This window comes from Pinus tabuliformis, chromosome 4_2, assembly GCF_031772625.1.
Source record: "Pinus tabuliformis cultivar Carrire ecotype Pingquan chromosome 4_2, CPIR1, whole genome shotgun sequence".
NCBI lineage: Eukaryota > Viridiplantae > Streptophyta > Pinopsida > Pinales > Pinaceae > Pinus > Pinus tabuliformis.
Genome location: NC_142304.1, coordinates 162,219,684 through 162,242,895, shown reverse-complemented (window position 1 = coordinate 162,242,895; position 23,212 = coordinate 162,219,684). Strand labels below are relative to the sequence as shown.

Here is a 23,212-nt window from a genome sequence, read left to right as displayed (position 1 = left end):
ACCCACTACTATTGCTTCCATCAAGTTTACACTTGACCAACTCTCTCCTCAACTCCTCTTGCTTAAGCGTCGCCCACATTCCACCCCATTCTGGCAAAGTCGCCCTACCCAAGATGCTCTGGACAAAAGCTTGCACTCAGATACTAAATTTAGGTCCAGTCTTACCATCTCATAACCTTGAGGTGTTGACCCCACAGCTACCAACTCATCTCGGGTCTCCTAAAGCTTAATGAGGAATGGGTCAATGCGCTCCCCCTTCTTCATCTGTAAAGATCTCATCTTCTGCTCTAAGTACATATTCCACAGCTCGAAGTACATCTCTTTGGCAGCCCCTCTGCCAGCAATGTGACAAACTACATGATCCTTCACTCCATCGAGGATCATTTGCTTTGTCTTCGCCATCTCTCACTAGTACTTCTTGAGCGGATCTAGATCCGCGGGCACAACTACCACGTTGTCGACGTAAATCTTGAGAAAATGCTCATCCAGAAGGCACGACATCCTTACCTTCCAGATCATATAGTTGGATGCACCATTCAACCGATCCTGATCTCTCAATCCACTAGTTGCCATCTCTGCCAATCGAAAAATTCGAATCACCTCCTCTCTCCTACTGCTGCTCAACAAATGAGAATTCAAATTCCCTGGCTAGAAATTCTCTGAGGAAGAAATTCCCTCACGTGTCTCTCTTCTTCCTTCTGACATCTTTCTGCCCAACACTACCTTCAGAAAACTACGTCCCACCAGAAACCCCTCTTCGCTGAAGCTACTGCTGCGTTTCTCCCTCTGCCGGTGACAGATTTCGATCTAGAAATCCTACCTCTCTGTCGACTCACCCAGAGAGAGATTTACCACAGAAATCTTGCCCTCCTGGCCTGAACTGTGCAATCCCTCTGGTGATTCGAATTGATGCCTATGCAACACTTCGACTTCCCTTCTTCCTTCAGCATTGGGCTCTTTCGACATTGCTCTCTTGTTTCCCCTGCACCTCTGATACCATGTGAAATTTTGGATGCCCAAATTTCTACTGCAACAACTAATTACGTTTCTCCTATTTGTTAAATACTGAACCAAATTATTTATTGTTTCCTACAGTAAACACTAAAATGAATACACTACAGCCTACACCATTTAAATTTATAAGAGGAAACAAGAAACTGAACAAGAAATAAATACAACACCTCTACACAATTATTCTTGGACAAATGTCCCCGTAAAAACCCAATGCGGGAAAACTGATGCAGCAGCTCTGAGGGTTTTATTATTATGCAGTAGTAATTTCTCAATACAATCTCTAGATTCCTTCTCGGTAATCCAATTACAGAGAATATCACTAACAAAAAGATAAGTGAGGTTACCTCACACTATCACTAGAAATCCTGGCTAATCCAACCACTGAATGAACTCCCCCTGGCAGCCTCTGCGTAGCCTCTACACAGTCACTCCATCAGCCGAGCGTCACACCCTCTGGGGGCAGCGTCACCCCTTCAGCGGATCGATTCGCCTCTAAGATTCTGACTTTAGCTCTCCCGGTCTCACACCCCAACTTCCAGCTCTGAAATCGATCTCCCCAACAAATTTTCAGACTTCCTCAAGGCTCTGCGTGGCCCTGCGTCAGCCTCTTCTAGCTTTGCATTGCCTCTCCCAAATCTCTCTCTACCTCCTCTACTGAGTATTCTCTGACCAGGAAAGATTTCCCTTCGGATACTATCCCTGCCCCTCACTGTTAAAGATCACTATCGAAAATCTTTCCGACAGCTGCTCTGCTTCAGAAAATTGAACTTTTGATCTCCCCTCTATGTGTTCTCCAAGTGCCCCTCAAGCCTCTTCTTATATCTTTCTGTTGGACAACCAACAGCCCAGATTAACTTCTAATCAATGGATTAGATCATTCTGGCTTGATCCTCGTCTTCTTCTAGAAGTTACACCCACAGTTTAGATTAATACCCATTAATTATTTTAATTTCCTAAGTTTAAACTTAGGGTCCCATTAAAAATAATTAATTATTTCAATAAATTGTCTCCGGGTAGAATTTCCCAAAACGATTTCTGGGTATCGGAGAATGCATGTGTCTAAGCCTCCCTGCAAATTGTGACCTAGAGCACATCTGATCTATCAAAAATCAACAAAGTTACGCCATTCATCAAGTAGTGCATTGAGCACCACGGTGATCGTTTCTTTATAAGACATTAATTCTCCCAACTCTTGCAGTTGGTCTCATATTTCTGACACCCTCATAAACTATGAGGCTATTCCTTCTTCCTTTGATATCTTCATCTTGTAGAGCCTGGTTCTTACTAAAATTACTTATTCAACAGTACTTATGGAGAATAATTCTACCAATTTGTCATAGATGTCTTTTGACTTCTCGAATTTTGCTACATATGGGGTGAGAGAATCCTTGATTGATTCTATAAGGATTCTTTGAGCACTTATTTCCCCCTTCATGTATTTTGCTAGAGCTTGAGCTTCTTCTTTTGGCAATTCGACAATTAAACCCTTAACATGACCAATGACTTCATTTTCTATGAGGATCAAATCTATCCTCTTCTTCCATGCAAGACAGTTTGTTGACCCAGCCAATTTGTTGCTCTCCTTGCAAAATGAAATCATTTTAACAGATTCAGACATACATACTTACTTCTGAAGATACTCCTTGATGACACTATCTTCAACTTGATGCCTTCTTAATTTTGATGATGGTGTTGGTAATAGAAGATGTCTTCTTGATGAAGATGTCTTCTTCCAAAATTGATCCTTGGCTCAAATAGAGGGAGATCACCTAGATTCCTTGATGATAATGACAATGCTTCTTCTTACTTCCTCGGATGATAGTGTAGAGTGTGATGGTCTTCTCAAGATACTTCAAATGTAGGGTCTTTCTTGATTGAGTGGATGACGAGTCCTTGACGTCTTCTTTCCTTTGAAAATCGTAATCTTCCCAAGAATGCTTTAATTGAAGAACCCTGTTTTGGATGATCTAGGGTTCTAAGGTCTCCCTCTTATTGTTGTTTCTAGATGGTGCGATCCTTGAGTAGTCCTTCTTAATGCTTCTTAGTTTGTTAGGCCCTTGTGAATCCCTTCTTGATGATTTGATGTTCTCTTTGATGCCTTGACCTTTCTTGATACTCCTTTTGATGGTCCTTTTTCAAGCTGCCTTTACTTGATGTAGTCACCTTAGCTTTGATTCCACGTTGATAAATCTAGGGCAGCTAGATTAGGTGAATTTCTCTTGCTTTGATAACTACTTGTGATGTAGTTTACTTCATTTAATTAGCTTCTTCTTTCTCTTGATTATATTTAGAGATCTTATCATCAAACAGCTACCAAAATCATAAATAACAATGAGACGAGGACACAAGATATAAGCGATCAGCCAGGGCCAAAACCTCTCCTCTTGAGAGGAAAATCCACAAGAATTCTTCTCTTCTTATAGAACTTCAATTAACGAATTCCAAAAACTATGACCCTTGACCAAGACGCCTCCAAGACCAAGTCAAAAAGCTCTTCTTTCAACCCAAGTCAACCTCACCTTATAACTGATGCAACTTCACTTTGATCAATTTTTCGAAACTATGATGATGACCGCAACTTCGACCTACTTCTCTGCAATTCTCGGCCTACCTGCGACTATCACAGACTTGCACGTGTGGGTGGATTATAGCTAGGATAATCTCCTTTTTACATTCATTGAGCTATTTTCTTCCTTCTTGGTAACTAGGTCCTCAAAACAGATCCTATTGACACCAAGAAATGACTTCTGCAATTCAGATTTCCTACAATACATGGAAGCCCTAATTCTTCTCACAAGTGTGTGAGATTTCAGCCCAAAAACCGATCAAAAATTTGATATCCTTCTGCTAGATTCACCTCCGCTTCCTTGCTCTTCTTAAGTTCTCTTCCTTGCCTTGATTGAACTTCTTTCATGATGGATGGATGATATCTTCAAGTGAGGTCGAGTGCTCTATATATAGGCTTCTAATAGGCCGACTTCTCCTTCTGTATAGGCCAACTGCCTCTTTTGAAGGCCAACTTGATTGCTAGCACATGACAAGGCCTTGGAGCATCTTTGACTCTAGTTTGACTCAAATAAATTCTTCTTGTTGATTTGGGGTAGCATCGGATGTGCTCTAAGCCTCAAATTTTGCAAGGAGGCTTAGGCGCAGGGACTCCAAAGAACCCAGAAAGTGTTTTGGGAAATTCCACCCACAAGTGATTTTATTAAAATAATTAATATTTTTAATGGGGTTCCTAAGTCTAAACTTAGGAAAATTAAAATATTAATGGGTATTAATCTAATCGGGTGAAACTTCTAGAAAAAGCCATGGATCATGTCGAAACGATCTGAGCCTTTGATTATGTTTTAATCTAGGCGGTTGATTGCTCAACAGGAAGATATAAGAAGGGACTTGAGGGTCATTTGGAAAACACACCAGGCAGATACTCATTTGCACAAGAGAAATCGATTTTCTCACTGGTCGAAGTTCGGCAAGAGAAAATCAATTCAGAGGGAGAGTTGCAGACGAAGGAGAGACAGAGAGGGGTCAACATCAGTCAAGGAGACAGGGACAAAGACACATAGCAACAGAAGGAACAGCAATGGGCAGATTGACACTGGGAGAGGCAGCGCTGGCCTGAGTGATGCAGACATTGCGCGGGCCAGTCCAGAGGCTAGAGAAATTGACGTTGAGTAAGCCAAGGAGACAAAGAGGGTCAAGGAACCTCTCTCTCAGGTCAAGCACTTGTTCAGGAACGTCTGTAAATATTTCTCAGTTCTATACTATTGGGTGAAATTTTGTACATGTTGATTTTTGCTGAAGAATAATAAAAACCCTCATCTGTTGCATCGGTTTTCCCACATTGGGTTTTTCCGGGGACAATTGTCCAAAAATATCTGTGTTATGGTGTTTGTATATGTGCCAACATTTTTTCTTACATGTTTTAATTGTGAAGGCTGCAGTAGAATATGTTTTGATATTTGCCGTAAGAATACAGTAGATAACTTATCTTTGAAGTAATAAGTAGAAGAAATCATATTAATCACTGCAGTGGGATTTCGATTTTCGAAATTTTCACATGGTATCAGAGCTACAGGAAAGCAAAAGATAAAAACCGGAAGATCCAACACTGAGAAAGGAAGGGAATTTGAAATCCCTGCAATGGCAGAAATTCGAATCTCCCAGAGGATTGAGCAGTTCAAACCAAAGAGATTGGATTTTGTGGGAAAACTCTCTCTAAGTGAGCCAACAGAGAAGTAAGTCTTTTCAGTGGAAATTTATCAGTGGTAGAAGGAGCAACGCAGCAGAAGACTCAGCAAGGAAGACACAGTTTTTTCCTACAGCGGTTGTTGGGATAGGTTAGCGTCAAAAATTGGCACAATATGGATACTCAAAATATCCAAGATGTGTCTACAAGATTAGATGAAGAATTTGCATGCCTAGCTAATTCAGCGTCAGCAGATGTTTGGTACATTGATAGCGGGGTTTCAACTCATATGACCGGAGTAGGACAACATTTCTCGAGCTATCAAGAAGAACAATTGGACTTCCAAATAACCATGGAAAACAAAACAAAGTGTACTCCCGTAGGGAGAGGCACCATAGCTTTTCAGACGGAAGCAAGGACTGGCATCCGAGCCACCAATGTTCTGCATGTGCTCGGATCCCTATTTTAAGAAACGGCCGTTTCGAAACCGAAACGGCCGACTTGATCTGATTCATTAGCAAGGATAGTGACCCAGCCTTGGAAACGGTCCGGTTGGCCGAGTCACCCATGACTCGGCCGAGTCATTGAATGACTCGGCCGAGTCATGGGTGACTCGGCCAACCCGGCCGTTTCCGATATGACTCGGCCGAGTCACAAAGGAACGGCCCAGGCAGCGTAAACAGCGAACAAATATATTTTTTTAATGGATTTTTTAAATGTTTTTTGTTTGGTTTGGACCCCAAACAGCTATATGAATATGCTAAATGATTTTTGGGATCCATTTCCCCCTCCCAAACCCTATTTAACACACCCAAGTGCTCTCATTCACTCACAGCAGTCTTATGCATTTGAGTGAGAGTCTTCTTTGAGAGTTAGTGAGCATTTCTTGAGCTTGTTTTGGAGCAACAGTGAGGAGTCTTGGAGGAGCATTGTAGCTGGAGTGAGGAGCTTCTTGGGCAGCCATTTGGAGCAGCATTGAGGAGCTGATTCTTGGAGCAAGCTTGAGGAGGCAGTTTGTGCCTGGAGGTATTTTTTTCCACCTCTATAAATCTGTTTTTGCTTAGTAAAATTTAGGTGCATATCTAGAAAGCTTAGAGAGTGTTTTTTGTCAAATAAATGAACATTGAATCAATGTTTTTTTTTTTTTTGTCATTTTCAGATTGTTTGCTTTCATTTCCTAGTCAAAAAATGGCACCTAGAGCAAGAGATCCTGCTTGGGCATATGTTGAAATGGTTGATAGTCAAATGCAATGCAAATTTTGCCATAGGAAAATTAAGGAAGGTCCTGGGGGCATTAATAGGCTGAAACAACACTTGGCAGGGATTAGAGGCCAAATTACCCCATGTACCTCACCAGAAATTGGGGAGATTAGAAAGAATTTGTTGGCCAGCTTTGAGAAATTTAAAGAAGATAAGGCTAGGCAAAAAGACATACAGGCTGAAATTGGGAGGAAGAGGGAGATACAAAAAATGATGGCTACCAACCCCCACTATGATTTTGAGGGTTCTTCCTCTATCCCTCAAACTGAGGCATCCAACCCTTTCCAATATGTTCCTCCCTCTTTTGGTTCTGTTCAAGATAAGGGAAAGGGTAGAATGAATTTGAAAAAGGGTGATGTGACTATCAAAAGTTATTTCACTCCCTCCTCTCCATCAGATGCACATGGTCCTGAAGTTAGTAAAACTCAAATGCAGCCCACTTTAGATGACCATTGGAAGAAAGAATTGAGGGAGACTGCTTGTGATTACATAGCTAGATGGTGGTATGATGCTGATATCCCCTTTAATGCTGCTCGTTCACCATATTATGACCCTATGTTTGATGCCATACATGCTGCTAGAAAAGGCTTCAAAGGCCCTACTATGCATGAGCTAAGGGGGTTTCGTTTGCAGAAAGAAATTCAATCCATTAATGAGTATTTGCAAGAGTTCAGGGACTCATGGGCAAGAACAGGGTGTACCATCATGTCAGATGGATGGACTGATCAAAGAAACCGTACCATCATAAACTTTCTTGTCTTCTGCCCACAGGGAACCATGTTTTTAAAATCAGTTGATGCATCTAATAAGATAAAAGATGGCCACTTGTTGTTTCAGCTATTGGATCAGGTTGTTGAGGAGGTGGGGGTGGCTAATGTTGTTCAAATCATCACAGATAATGCCTCTAACTATGTTCTTGCTGGTAAACTGTTAGAGGAAAAACACAAGACCATATTTTGGACCGCATGCGCTGCACATTGCATAGACCTCATGCTTGAGGATATTGGAAAATTAGATTGGGTCAAAAACACTATAGATCATGCCAAAAGCATAACAAAATTTATCTACAATCATACATTGGTTTTGAGCCTCATGAGGAAACACACTGGGGGCAAGGATATTATTAGGCCTGCCATCACTAGATTTGCTACACATTTTTTGACATTGCAATCTATGCTTTCCCAACATAGAAACTTGCAAAAGATGTTTTCCAGTGATGAATGGAATCAAAGCAATTGGTCTAACAAACCAGAAGGCAAAGAATTGAAAAGGAAAGTCCATGAAGAAACTTTTTGGAGAAAGGCAGCAGAGATTGTGAAGCTTGCTGAGCCACTAGTTAGGGTGTTGCGGTTGGTGGATGGGGAAAGGTTGGCTATGGGCTTCATTTATGAGGCTATGGATCAAGCAAAGGAGCAAATAAAGACGGTATACAAGGATAGAGTGGCAAAGTATGGGCCCATTTGGGCAATCATTGATGAAAGATGGAACAATCAACTCCATCGCCCTATACATGCAGCTGGGTATTTTTGAACCCACGGTATCATTATAAAGCTAAGGAGTCAGGAGCTTTGAGGGGGGAGGTCAGAGATGGACTGGTTGATTGCATTGAACGCATGATCCCATTGGAGTCTGATCAGCTGGAGATACATCGACAGGCCAATGTCTTCAGCAATGCAGCAGGTACCTTTGGGAAGAACCTAGCAAAGATTGCAAGAGAAGCAGATGAGCCAGGTAAACAAAAATTTCAATTTTCAAATTCTTAATAGTTTTACTTTTTTTTTAAAGTTTGTTAAATCGTTTATAATTTGAAAGTTAGATATAATTTGTAATTTTGTTGAGCTAACTCATTACACTCCTATGTTTTTTGCAGCACAATGGTGGGAGGCCTTTGGTGGCCATTGTCCTGAATTGCAAAGGTTTGCAATTCGTATTTTGAGTCAAACTTGCAGTGCATCTGGGTGTGAGCGCAATTGGGCTGTCTTTAAGAGGATTCACACAAAGAAGAGAAACCGTTTGGATCAAAAACAGTTAAATGATCTAGTTTTTGTCCAATACAACCTTCGGCTCAGACGAAACCATTTGCTGAACAAAAGACCTGATTCAGATCCCATTGTGTTGGAAGACATTGATCCAACATCAGATTGGGTAGTGGAGAGTTGTCCAGCAGAGTTTGATCCTGATGAGGATCTTGATTTAGATTTAGATCTGGAGACATCAGTTGAACTTGAACATGTTGTTCAACTTCAGCCTATTCAGTTGAATGCAGATCCCAATCCACCAGCCTCAGTCTCACAGCCAGCAGGGACTCCAGTTGTAGGTGCTTCCTCTGCTCAGCCACGACAAAAGCGCAGCCGCATATCTACTCTATCTCAGCTTGCATCTGCTGCAGTTGCATAGCCTGCTAGTGGTACCACTTCTACAGTTGCATTTGGGGATGATGATGATGAGGAGGAGCCATGGGGCCCCCTGTCTGACTCTGATGATGATGATCCAGAGATTGATCGACGTGATCTTGGCTCCTCTGACAGTAGCTACTAGCCAGTGGCCCAGTAGTACTGTAGTACTAGTACTAGAGTCTGGTCACTGTCACAGTTTACTTTTGTTGTAGAGGCCATTTCTAGCCTCCTTGGTTATGTGTTTTTTGTTTTGAGTCTTCGATCATGTATGACAGTTGACTATGTATTGCCATTGGGTACCATTTTGATATAATGGATTGGTTCATGAGCCTACTTTGATCATATGTTGTCTTCCATCTATATTATAATGCTGTGTGTTTGGAAACATGAATGAAAATCTTTAAAATTATGTTTTTTTATAAAAAAAATAAATATTTAATGTATTTTTTACAACGACCGAGTCATTGAAATCGAGCCGGCCGAGTCATTACCGTTTCGGAGTCGGAGTCGGAGTCGATCCTCGGCCGAGTCGGAGTCGGAGTCGGAGTCTTAAAACATTGGCTCGGATTAGGGATGAATCTAATTTGAATGTCCAAGTTACAAGACAAGGGATATGATGTATACTTCATCGGAAAGAAAATATACGTTAAACATCCAAGCTGGAAGAAGAAAAAGCAAATTGGGATTCTTAGTAACATACTAACAAGTTGTATAGGTTGCAGCTCAAATCACCAATGGCACTAATAGGCAGCAACCATAATGGTGAGAAGGAGCGAAATGAATTATGGCATAGACGAATGGGGCACTTACACCATGGAGCACTAAAGATGCTCAGAGACACTATTACAGGGGTACCCGTCCTAAGCAATGAACATGATAACTTATGCAGAGGATGTGTACTAGGAAAGTACGCTAAAGCATATTTTCCCAGAAGTAACAATAGAGCAAGGGATGTATTAGGATTAATACACTCAGATATATGTGGTCCTATGTCCACAAGGGCTTTTAGTGGTGGCGAATACTTCATCACTTTTATTGATGATCACTCCAGAAAAACCTAGATTTATTTCTTGTAAACCAAGGATGAGGTCTTTGATCATTTCCGAGAGTTCAAGGCTCTTGTTGAAAATATGACAGGGAAAAAGATAAAGGTATTGCGTTCAGATAACGGCGGAGAATATACAGACAAGGATTTCATAGATTTCTGCGCAAAGGAGGGCATCAAAAGAGAGTGGACAACTCCATATAACCCGGAGCAAAATGGAGTGGCAGAACGAAAGAACCGAACTATTGTTGGGGCAGCCAAGGCCATGTTGTATGATCAGGATCTACCTAAGTATCTATGGGCAAAAGCTTGCAACACGACAGTATATCTTCAGAATAGAACTCCTCATAAGGCATTGGGGAAGAGAACACTCGAAGGAATATTCACAGGGAAGAAGCCAGAAGCCAATCATCTCAGGATATTCGAAAGCATGGCCTATTTCCACATTCCAGATGAGAAGCATAGCAAACTGGATCAAATTGCAGAAAAGGGGTATCTCGTAGGATACAACGAGACCTCAAAGGCATATAGAATCTACATTCCATGCAGCAGGAAGATTGTGGTAAGACGAGATGCAAAGTTCATGGAAGACAGAGCTTTCAGGAAATCTCGTGAAATGCCTGCAGAAGATCAATCAGGGTATGTTTCGTTAGTTCAAGAACAGCAAGAAGGATAGGCAGAAGAACATACACCTGGGGCAATACAGTGACCAGTGCCAGTGTTTCCTCAGAGGGAGGAAACGCAGATGCTTCTCAACAGACAGAGCAACAAAGTCAGGAGGAAGAATTGGTTGAACCTCCCACCACCAGTGGTAGAACAAGTAGAGAAGTGCGGCAAACAATGAGAGATGCAGAGGAGTTTGTTGGAGCTCCTAGAGCCTAGAAGAGGCAATGCAGACAACCAGATAGATACCAAGCATTGCTAGCCTCAGGCTGGAGAACCCTCTAGCTTTCAGGAAGCTGTTCAACACCAAGTGTGGGTGGATGCCATGGTGGAAGAGTACAACTCCATCATGACAAATGATGTCTAGGAAGTAGTACCTATATTGGAAAATAGATCAGTTGTGGGTTTGTGATGGATCTACAAGATCAAGTATGCTGCAGATGGCAGCATAGAGAAGTACAAGGCAAGGTTCGTGGCAAAGGGGTATGCTCAGAAAGAAGGCATAGACTATGAAGAGACCTTCGCCCCAGTTGCTCGTTACACCTCTATAAGATCTGTTATATCCCTAATAGCTTAAATGGGATGGGAGATTCACCAGATGGACGTCAAAACAACATTATTGAACAGGTGATAGAAGAAAAGGTGTATATAGAATAGCCCCAAGGATTCGAAACTCATGAGAAGAAGTCTCATGTTTGCAAGTTAAAGAAATCCCTATAAGGGCTCAAGCAGACACCTAGAGCATGGTATGGTCAAATTGATAGTTACTTAGTTACTTACAGTAGTTGGGATTTGTCAAGACTCAAGAGTGATGTTGATCCCAATCTCTACTATTTATTGATAAAGAATGAGCCACTTATTTTCGTACTATATGTAGATGACCTGTTTCTAACTGGATCATCTAGGCTCATCCAGCACTGCAAGAAGAATCTTGAAGCCAAATTTGACATGAAGAACTTGAGATTGATGCATTATTTTCTGGGGTTGGAAGTTTGGCAGAAGAATGGGGAGATCTTCCTTGGTCAAGGAAGATATGCTACAGAGATTCAGAATGTAGAATTGCCGACCCATGGCTACTCCTATTGTCACCAACTGGAAGAAAATAGATGCATCAGAGGATAAAGAAGTAGATCCCACCTTGTACAGACAGCTCATTGGGTCGCTTATGTATCTGGTCAACACTAGACCAGACATTTGTTTTGTGGTTAACACTCTTAGTCAGTTCATGGTGGAACCGAAAAGAGTGCATTGGGCAGTAACTAGACACATACTTAGGTATGTACGAGGAATAGTCGGATATGGGTTGAAGTACTCAAGAGGAGAGGATGTCAGCGTGAATGGGTTCGCCGATGCAAATTGGGTAGGAAATTCAGTAGACCGAAAAAGTACCTCTAGTTACTACTTCATTGTTGGATCAGGAATGATATCCTGGTTCAGCAAGAAGTAGAAATCGGTAGCACTGAGTTCAGCAAAAGTAGAATATATGGCAGCGAGCACAACTACGTGCGAAGCAATATGGCTTGGAAAATTGATTGTGAGCCTATTCAGGAAAAGGATGGAGGTGACCAAAGTTTACTGCGATAATCAGAGTTGCATCAAACTCTCTAAGAATCCAGTATTTCATGATCGAATGAAACGTATAGATATGCGTTGTCACTTTGTTAGACACTGTGTTCAGCGTGGGGCAGTACAGCTACAGTGTGTTCCCACAAGAGAGCAGGTGGTCGATATACTCACAAAAACACTCGGAAGAGCTAAGTTTACTCAGTTTAGAGGGTAGTTGGGTATGATTGAAAATTTGTTTCAGTAGCAGGAGCAGGATGCAGTGCAGATGCAGTGTTGGGTGACAGGACCAGCAACAGCACCGATGCAGAGGGAGTTGCAGTACAGATGTAGCATTGACAGTAGCAGTGTCAAAGGCAGCAATACAGTAGCAGCTGCAGTGCAATAGTTGATGGAAAGCATGCCAGGCATCAACAGTGCAGAGACGATGCTTCAGAGTCAGAGCAGTATGCAGAGAGGCAGTATATTGCTAGAGCACATTCCTCGCTAAGAGGGAGTGTTGATTTTGGGTGGCATCGGATGTGCTCTAAGCCTCAAACTTTGCAGGGAGGCTTGGGCACAAGTATTCCAAAGAACCCAGAAAACGTTTTGGTAAATTCCACCCATAAGTGATTTTATTAAAATAATTATTATTTTTAATGGGGTTCCTAAGTCTAAACTTAGGAAAATTAAAATATTAATGGGCATTAATCTAATCAGGGGTGAAACTTCTAGAAAGAGCCATGGATCAAGTCAAAACGATTTGAGCCTTTGATTATGTTTTAATCTAGGTCGTTGATTGCTCAACAGGAAGATATAAGAAGGAACTTGAAGGTCATTTGGAAAACACACCAGGCAGATACTCAGTTGCCCAAGAGAAATCAATTTTCTCACTGGTCGAAGTTCGGCAAGAGAAAATCGATTCAGAGGGAAAGTTGCAGGTGGAGGAGAGAGAGAGGGGTCAGCGTCAGTCGGGGAGACAGGGACGACAACACAAAGCAGCAGAAGGAACAATGCTGGGCAGACTGACGTTGGGAGAGGTACCCTGAGTGATGCAGGCATTGCGCAGGCCAGTCCAAAGCCCAGAGAAATTGGCGTTGGGCAAGCCAAGGAGATGCAGAGGGTCAAGGAACCTCTCTCTCGGGTCAAGCACTTGTTCAGGAACGTCTGTAAATATTTCTCAGTTCTATACTGTTGGGTGAAATTTTGTACATGTTGATTTTTGCTGAAAAATAATAAAAGCCCTCATTTGCTGCACCTGTTTTCCCGCATTGAGTTTTTCTGGGGACAATTGTTCAAAAATAATTGTGTTATGGTGTTTGTATATGTGTCGGCATTTTTTTTTACATATTTTAATTGTGAAGGTTGCAGTAGAATATGTTTCGATATCTGCCGTAAGAATATAGTAGATAACTTATCTCTGAAGTAATAAGTAGAAGAAGTCATATTAATCACTGCAATAGGATTTCCATTTTAGAAATTTTCACACTTCTTTACAATATGTAACATGCCCAAATGTGTCTTCAATACATGACAATGCTTCAATTGACTTGTAGACTAAATCACAAGCCCCAGAAGCACTCAATAGGTGCTTGACCTAAAAATAAAGTTCCCTTGAGCATGAAACCCATGCCTCGACAATAACAATTATAAATTTATTTTTCTCTTTACATCAAATACATAAAATCATGATTACCTATGTCATTATGAAGACCGAACCTAGTTACATATTTCAACATAATCTATGTAACCATGTCTTCAAATCAGTGTCGAGTGTGACCAAGTGGAACCTCATAGTGAAATGTCTCTAGAGGAGTCTTCACCAATGCCTCCCAAGTCGTTGTTGATTTGAAGTAGCATTGGATGTGTTCTAGCCATGAAAATTGGTGGAGAGGCTAAAGCACATGAGATCTCCAAGACCCAAGAATGGTATGGGGAAATTCTACTCAGTGAAGGAGATATTAAAATAATTAATATTTTTAATGGGTTCGTAAGTCTAAACTTAGGAAAATAAAAATATTAATGAGTATTAATATAAAATTGGGTTAGAAGGTTCTAATTTCTAAATGACATGGATCAAGCCAAATCTAATATTAGTCGTTGATTAGAGATGTAATCTCGGTCATTGAAGACTCAACAGAAAAAGTATAAGAGGAGGCTTGAGGGTTAGTTGGAGATACACCAAAGTGATCAGTCATTGGATTTGCTAGAGCGCGGTTGCTAAGCAAAGTCGAATCAATGATCAGCAGCGAGGGGCAATGAGTAATAGATAGAGAGGCAGAGACAGTGCCAAGAGACCAGCGCAAAGGCAGAGAGCGAGAAGCAGCAGCCAGAGCAGGCCACGCAAAGCCCAACAGAGACAGCGCAAAGGCCAGAGGGACTGCGTCATCCACGCAGAGAGCAGCTGGAGTGACGCAGAGGGTCCCAGAGGCTGCGCAATGCCTCAGAGGGCTAATGCAGAGGGGTTTGGAGCTGACGCAGAAGCCAGAAGGGTCAGCACAGTGCTTCAGAGTTGCTATAGAGGGTTTCATGGGATAGGTTTTCTAAATACCTGTTTCCTAATAAAGAGGTTTTGCTGCCAGTTATTTTTCTCTTTTGGGTGGGCCAGTTTGGCACCCAGTTGTACTCAAGGAAATACTGCATAATAATAAACCCTCAGAATAGCTGCACTAGTTTTCCCTCATTGGGTTTTCCCGGGGACATTTGTCCAAAAATAACGGTGTCACTTGTGTGTTTGTTTTCTTTCAACTGATGATCTGTAGATGTTGAGACTGTATTGTGTTTATTTCGTTATTTATATGTTTTAAATCACTTGTTTGAATTTAACAAGTAGAAGACAGAAGAATACAAATTAAATTTCTAACGGATAGACTTGGAAATTTCAACATGGTATCAAAGCGTGGTTGCAGATAACAGGAAAGCTGAAGGCATCAGCTAACTAGAGCATTTGCAGCAGAATCAATTGTCCCAAGCGACAAAAATTGATCCTTGCAAAAGCGACAGAGGAAGTGTTGACGCAGAGGGACTATGTCATCAATCTAGGCCAAAGAAAGGCCAGAGCAGAGGCTGAGGAGCGTAGAGAGAGGCTCACGCAGAGCCACGCAAAGACTAGGAGGGTTGACGCAGTTGACTGAGAGAGTTGTTTTTGCCAGTGTCGAGATTGCGCAGAGCCTAGAGGCTCAGTCCTTCAATTGTTGGGGCATAGGAAGTTTGCGGGAGCGAAGCTGGTGGGGTACTGTGGTCAAAACAATACCTAACAGGGCAAAACCAAGGTAGAGGGAGTTTCTACCAAGGCGGATTTCTAGCCAAGGAATCCAAATCAGTGTTGCGGGTGCACAGAAGATCGGAGAGGTTTAACTTGACGATTGGCAGGAGGATTTCCAAAAGGGAAATTAGGACTCAGAGGGAGTCTAGCAGAGAACTTCCAAGCGGGAAGTAGAGAGACTCAGCAGGAGTCGAAAGGAGAACTTCCAGAGGGAAGTAGAGAGACTCGGAGGAGTCGACAGAAGAGCAAAGAGATGGTCGTGAATGGACTGAGGGATCAAGACAGGCTGGACGGGGCGTCCAACTTTGTGGTCTGGAAGGCCAGGATCTTGTCCATTCTAGATAGACATCGCATCAAGGGCTTCGCCTTGAGAACAATGGCTATCCCAGTTGACCCGGTAGCTAATGAGAAGTATGAGGAGGCAATGGCCAAGGCAAAATGCATCATCCTTGATGGGGTCAAGGATCATGTGGTCCAACATATTGCCGAGAAGGAGACGGCAAAGGAAATGTGGGACACCTTGAAGATGTTGTACCAACATACTTCCGTGCAGAGGAAGATGTTACTTGAGAAGTTGAGAATCAACTATGGTCATACCATATGCAGAAGGGGGAGCATATAGATCACTTCCTTGGTCGGTTGAAGGAGATCTGGGACCAACTCACTTCCATAGGGGCCATGCCGAATGAGGAGATGATGGTAAGGACCGCACTTAACACAATCTCCGAGGAGTGGGAGACATTTGTCCAGAGCACACTGGGCAAGGCGGATCTTCCAGATTGGGAAGAATTGTGGGCGGCTCTTCGTTAAGAGGAGATCAAGCGGTTGAGCAAGGAGGGAAGTAGCAACAAAGGAGTCCATATCAAGAAGGAAGAGGAAGAGGATGCAGCTCTAGCATCTATGGGAAAGAAGGAGAAGAGGAAGGAAAAGGACCTCTCCAAGGTCAAGTGCTTCCACTATTGTGAACTGGGTCATTATGCGAACCAGTGTCTGAGGAAGAAGAACAAAGGAGAGGCGTTTGACTCTAATGCAGCGCCAGCAAAGGCGAAGAAATAAGTCGAGGAGGATGATGATTGTGCCATGAGTGCTCACGTACCTCAAGAGAAGAGGTGGGGAGACATCGAGATGTAGTCAGGAGGACTACAGGCAATGAGGGGCAAGATCCTTGAGGTGCCCAACCTCTCGGATTATACCTTGCTATGGGACCTCCAAAGAGAGAGTAACAGGACTGGCAGATGTCGATAGAGACGGATGCGGACGAATCGGCAGAGAGTGCAGTGCAGGAGTCCCTGGGTAGTGCGAGGCTAGCAGGCGGCAACAATGCGAGAGGCACGAAGAGTGTTGCACCAGTGCAGGATGGCACATAGAGGTGTGCAACAATGCGAGATGCAGGGAGTTGTTGCAGCAACGCAGAGGTCAGTAGAGGGAGCACTTGTTAGCGGCAAAGGGAGCTTCAGCATCGAGAGTGCTTCTAGCCTAACAGGGCTATCAGAAGTTCAGTGGATCAGTTACTTATTTCTCAGTAACTGATTTGCAATGCAGTAGTAGTTGGCAGTAGCACGATGCAGCATGATGAGATGGGGTTGCAGTGCAGATACAGTTTTCGGAGAAAGGACCAGCAACAGAACGGATGCAGAGGGAGCTGTCGTATGGATGCAGCAGTGCAGAGGATGTTGGGTGGGGAGGCCTAGCATCAACACAAGTACAGGTGCCGTGTGATCAGAGTAATGCTCAGTGGGGAGTATTATTAGAGCACAGTCCTCGCTAAGAGGGAGTGTTGATTTGGGGTAGCATCAGATGTGCTCTAGCCATGAAAATTGGTGGAGAGGCTAAAGCACATGAGATCTCCAAGACCCAGAAATGGTTTGGGGAAATTCCACCCAGTGAAAGAGATATTAAAATAATTAATATTTTTAATGGGTTCCTAAGTCTAAACTTTGGAAAATAAAAATATTAATGGGTATTAATATAAAACTGGGTTAGAAGGTTCTAAATGACATGGATCAAGCCAAATCTAATCTTAGCGATTGATTAGAGATGTAATCTCTGTCGTTGAAGACTCAATAGAAAAAGTATAAGAGGAGGCTTGAGGGTCAATTGGAGATACACCAGAGTGATAAGTCATTCGAATTGCTAGAGCGGGGTTGCTAAGCAAAGTCAAATCAGTGATCAGCAGCGAGTACTGGACAGAGAGGCAGAGACAGTGCCAAGAGACCAGCGCAGAGGCAGAGAGCGAGAAGCAGCAACCAGAGCAGGACACGCAAAGCCCAACAGAGATAGCGCAGAGGCCAGAGGGACTGTGTCATCCACGCAGAGAGCAGCTGGGATGACGCAGAGGGTCCCAGAGGATGCGCAGTGCCTTGAAGGGCTAACACAGAGGCCAGAAGGGCCAGCGCAATGCTTCAGAGTTGCTAGAGAGGGTTTCGTGGGATAGGTTTTTGGAATACATGTTTCCGAATAGAGAGGTATTGTTGTCAGTTATTTTTCTCTGTTGGGTGAGTCACTTTGGCACCCAGTTGTACTCAAGGAAATATTGTATAATAATAAACCGTCAGAATAGTTGTGCACCCGTTTTCCCGCATTGGGTTTTTTCGGGGACATTTGTTCAAAAATAACGATGTCACTAGTGAGTTTGTTTTCTTTCAGCTGATGATCTGTAGATGTTGACACTGTATTGTGTTTATTTCATTATTTATATGTTTTAAATAACTTGTTCGAATTTAACAAGTAGAAGGAAAACCGGAAGAATACAGATTAAATTTCTTACGGATAGACTTAGAAATTTCAACAGTCGCTTCGTGCAGGTTGTGACTACCACTAAACTCCCAAGGGTTTCTTGTTTTGGCAAGAAAGGCCCATGAAAATGCAAAATGACCTAGACATTTCAAAGGGTAACAATTTGCATCCAACTAACTTGGAACTTTGTTCTTTCTACAACTCTGAGTAATAAGATTAATCAACATCTTTTTGCAATGAATATGTACACTTGTGTAAGACTTCTATTTAGCATAGCTCTTACATGTTCAAGTATCATTTTATGAAGATCATTAACTTGTGAGATTTCTCCTTACAAGTTTTCTTTTCACTTCACTCCATAATTCCAAGAACAAGGTTCCAGTCATATTTAAAATAGTTTATTTCTAAGTGTTACTAAAATATCATTGCTGGTTTTTCAACAAATTTGCCATTTGTAAGGGTTATACTTTATATACTCAGTAAAATATTGATTTAGGGTGTTTTCCTTGCATTTGTTTTCCATATAGTTTGTTGTTTTGAAACAATTATTGCAGAAATAGAGGGAAATTATCACAAATTTATGAGTTTTTTTGGCATATTTAATCATAAACCTGAAGTTAAACAGCACTGGTTTGAAGAAGAAAGTACAGTTTTTTTAGTATTTTATTACAGATTTGAGGCATTATATTCTTCCAAGAGTTCATAACTGAAGCAGAAACAAACCACACCACCCACCCACCAAAGTTCAAACAACCAATCTAAAAGGCATGTACCAATTTGGAAGTGATAGGAAGTTAAATAAGTGATTCAGACCTACATCCTAATGCTATCTGGATACCTTTGAGTTGTTCAGTGCACATGTATTTCCAGATGATAACAGTATGTATATAATGACATATAGATGTGCTCTTGAAGTGTTAGAACCTACAAAGTCTTACTAACCTGGCGTTTCAGGTGTCGATTGTGTTGATTAGCTTCACTAAGCTTCCTAATAAGCTTCGCTCTAACATTATCTGCTCGCATGGATTCCAACTGCACAGAAAGCAAGCACATTCCATTTCAAAATTAACATACACTTGTAAAGTGAAAACAACAGCAATATATAATTTATCAGCTATTTCAATAAATTACATGTAACTACAGACTTTACAAACGAAGTTATCAGATTAAGACATTACTAGAAACTGTGCTATTGAGAATATCAGAAAATCCTAACAAGATAGTCTCATTTTATAAAATGCCATTTGTGCATATAGAATACAAGTCACCATGTCATCAGAAAAATGTGCAATGCATTTAATCATAAATGCACAAGGGATTCTAATAATCTGAATGAGAAAAGAGTCAATATAATTATTTTGATCTTCATTTATCACTTCATACAGTAGTTTATACCAATGTTGCAAAAATCGTTATCAGGAGTAAATCGGGGAGGGGGAAAAAATCGGAAAAAAAAAGGAAAAAATCGTAAAATACAAAAATATTCATTTTTTTCAATTTTTTTTATATCTAAAGCATCTACAACATAAAATAAACACATTGACACATAAATATGATAAAGAACTAATATATAAGATGTGTAATATCATTTCTAGTGCTACATCACACATAACAGTGAATCATGTCCTGAATAGTAAGTCCTGACTCCTGAGTCCCAACTCAACCTCAAAATATCAACAAAAAATATAATAATGTATCTCATATCATGAGTCATAATGTCATATACAATGAAATGAACCAAATAACTAATACCACTGATTTCCTCTGCCCCTCTTGCAAGAAAATGCAATAGCTTTCTGCCGGTGGAGTTGGCAGTGAACTTTGTTGTGCTCTAGAAGCTGAAAAACTAGGAGCTACAGGAGGTAGACCACGTCCTCTACTGGTGGCAGGGGTAGCCTGGGTAGGTGGTGTCACCTCCTCCTCCTGTTGCTCCTCCTCCTCCCCCTCTACGCCTTCCACTACCTCCTGCTCTAACCAATCATCAACAGACTCCATGAGAGGCCTCTCGGCCTCAACCCTCCATGCAGCAGTGGTGTCGATCCCATCCAATGAGACAACCTCCATATCAAGTATCCTCTCAAGTTGCTTCACCCACAATCAAAAATTGTAGTAGACGTAGACCATGTCATTAAGTCGCTGGGTCTCCAACCTGTACAAAGACCATAAAATAATAATTATAAAAAAATATATATTATTTAATGAATTCAAAAAATTAATTGGAAATTTGGAATATTTTAAGTTTTAAGTTTACCCTGTTGCGCTTCTTTTTGTGTATTTTTTCAAATACACTCCAATTGCACTCGCATCCTGAGGAGCTACATGTTTGGCTGAGGATTTGAATGGCAAGCTTTCGCACATGGGGTACTCTGGCACCATAGCGAGTCCACCATGCATCTACAACAAAAATACAAATAAGATAAACATAAGAAAAAAATGAAATTTGGAAGTTGAAGCAAAGTATGAAGTTATGAACTTGAAGAGACATTGAAATTTGAAAATACCTGGCATTGTAGTCTTCTTATCAATTACAACCATCTCAAAACCAAATGTGTCACCTACCATCCTGTATATCTCCATTTCTTTGGAGATTTCTGCATGTTCTGCTGGAGATCGCACCATCCTCTGACTACAGATTAAGAATCCATCCATGATCTCAGCATCAAATAAAAACCCACATGGGTAAGAAAATGGGGAGTTCAGGTAGATCCCTGCAGCATGAATGGGACGATGGAGTGTGTTGTTTCATCGTTCATCAATCACTTCCCATAGGAGGAGTTGTTTTTGAAACCTCTCATCTCCCTTATCATCATAGTAGGCCCGAATGGATTCTTTGGCCCTGTCTGTGGCCTCATACAAATAGCCCATTGCGGGCTTCTCACCATCAACTAATCGAACAACCTTTACCAAAGGTTTAGTAACGATGCACACCTTATGCACTCCCGCCCAGAAGTCTTCATTGTGGTATTAAACTAATCTGCATATGGCCTCTCCCTCTGGTTTGTGGCTCATTGTCAAAGCACGCCACTTCTCTGAAAGAAACATTCTCTTCACATCCCACATATAATTCAAGAGGGATTGAAGAGATATGAAACTGGTGGCAAACCGTGTAATGGCGGGGCGCACCAACTCCTTATTGTTGGTGAATTTTCTCATCAAGCTAAGCACAGATGCATGATTATATATAAATTTTGTAATGCTTTTTGATGAGTCAACAACATCTTTGACAAAGAAAAATTTTCCTATGTCCTCCAACATCAAATCAATACAATGTGCAACACAAAGTGTCCAAAATAAAGTAAGATGCCTCTCCATAAGCATCCTACTAGCAGCAACATAATTTGCAGCATTGTCCATTATGACTTGGACAACATGCTCTGCACCCACCTCCAAAATAAACACATCCAGCAAATCGCATAATAATTTTGCATCTTTGATATGTGAAAATGCATCAACAGATTTCATAAACATTGTCACCTTGGAACAACTAACCAAGAAATTTATAATGGTTCTCCCCTTTTGGTCGGTCCAACCATCTGACATCATAGTGCATCCTGTTTGTGCCCATGATGCCCTAAACTCCTCCAGTCTTTTGGTGCAATCAACCTTTTCCTCTTGAAGAATGTGGCCTCTAAAGTCATCATAAGAAGGTATTTTGAACCCTGGGCCAATAGTTGCAATAGCATCAATAATAGGATGGAAAATTGGATTATTCCTTGCAACGCTGAAAGGAATAACACTCCAAAGGAGAAACCTGCCCAACAACTTGTCAGCTTGTTCTTTCTCATTTTTTTTAAGCATTGAAGTGATAGATGGTTGTGAACCAAACGTGGTTCTAGGAACAAAAAATGATGAAGCAGCTACAGGGTTGGTTGTAGACATTGATGCTGAAGTAGAACCAGTAAAACTTCCATATTCACCTCCTAACACCTTCTTATATGATACATTCTAATTATTTACATTATGATAAAATTGTCAATTGTCAATGCATAAACTATAAATATCTAAATTTACATCACATTTACTCATGAATAATCACATAATGAAAATAGAAATATCCAAAATCAACCACGAGAAATTTCTAATTTTTTGTCTCGTGCTTGATTGGGAGTCTCCTCCTACATAGTCGAATGACCTTAGTGCTCTTGATTAAATACAAGTTTCATACCCTTGTACCCTACATTCTCTTGATTATTGGGAGTCTCCCCTACATAGAGGGCTTTGTTCTCTCGATTAAATACAGTTCCATACCCTAGTACATGATAAAACCAATGGAAACATTGCAATACCCCCAATCCTGAAATCCTGAAAAACAGATAAGTCTGCTGGATTTTGAGTGAGATCTAAAATTCTATTTTCTCCATATGAAATCCAATGAGGGCGAAACCACTCTCAAACATCCTAAGTCATTTCATGGTAATGTTAAAAATTTAAGTAAAAGGATGAAAATGAAAAATAAAGGAGAATATCACTTTTACGTTAAATTACCATGAACTGCATATCAACACTAGGGCAAAATTTCACTTTTATAACTTTAGACAGGCATCTGGAAGCAACTAGAAGTCACTAGGTTAACGTAAGAATAGATTAGAAAACAAATAAAAAATAAATAAATAAATAAAAAACACAAGTAAACGCTGAAACGTGGGTCGTACGGGCCTGAAACGCGTTTCAGGCCGTACCAAACGCGTTTCAACGTTTCGTACTCGTTTCCATACGGAAACGCCCTCCTACCCCACGTTTCCTGCAACATAGGTTGTCTGTCACCCTGGCGATAAATTCCTATCGAATCGCGATAATTTCGAAATAATTGCGTTTTTTTGAAGTTATCGCGATTTTTTCACCGTTTTTTTTTAAATTGCGTAGTAATCAGGCGAGTTTATCGGCAATTCGAAAAAGTCGCGATTTTTTGATGTTATCGCAATTTTCGCAACACTGGTTTATACTATATTGTGCTCCTTTCAGCATGAAATAGCAGAACTTGTTCATCTTTGTAGTTATTTGAAATTAGTAATTACTATTACAATGAAAAAAACAACAGGAAAAAATATGAATTGAACAGTGAAATGTTCATATATATATATGCTTTTTCAGCAAGTAAA

The 23,212-nt window shown here is 41.2% G+C and overlaps 1 protein-coding gene and 1 long non-coding RNA gene across 3 annotated transcripts in view; both read right to left on the bottom strand.

The window, feature by feature from the left end:
• The window catches only part of LOC149168687 (PROTEIN TARGETING TO STARCH (PTST)), a 467,761-nt gene that overhangs the window by 312,269 nt on the left and 132,280 nt on the right, over window positions 1-23,212 (bottom strand). Inside the window, exon 1 of one of the 2 annotated variants that reach the window (XM_089428374.1) lies at window positions 19,056-19,144. The exons of the other annotated variant lie outside the window; for it this stretch is intronic. Within the exon in view, the coding sequence (XP_089284500.1) occupies window positions 19,056-19,136 (81 nt within the window). The 5' untranslated portion in view covers window positions 19,137-19,144. Of the gene's footprint in view, window positions 1-19,055; window positions 19,145-23,212 lie in introns of those variants that run through there. 2 annotated transcript variants of the gene reach the window in all.
• LOC149168688 (uncharacterized) lies at window positions 19,872-20,494 on the bottom strand. Its single transcript, XR_016259338.1, has 2 exons — window positions 20,365-20,494; window positions 19,872-20,262 (listed from the first exon to the last, which is right to left on the bottom strand). It is a non-coding gene; the product is annotated as an uncharacterized LOC149168688 (long non-coding RNA).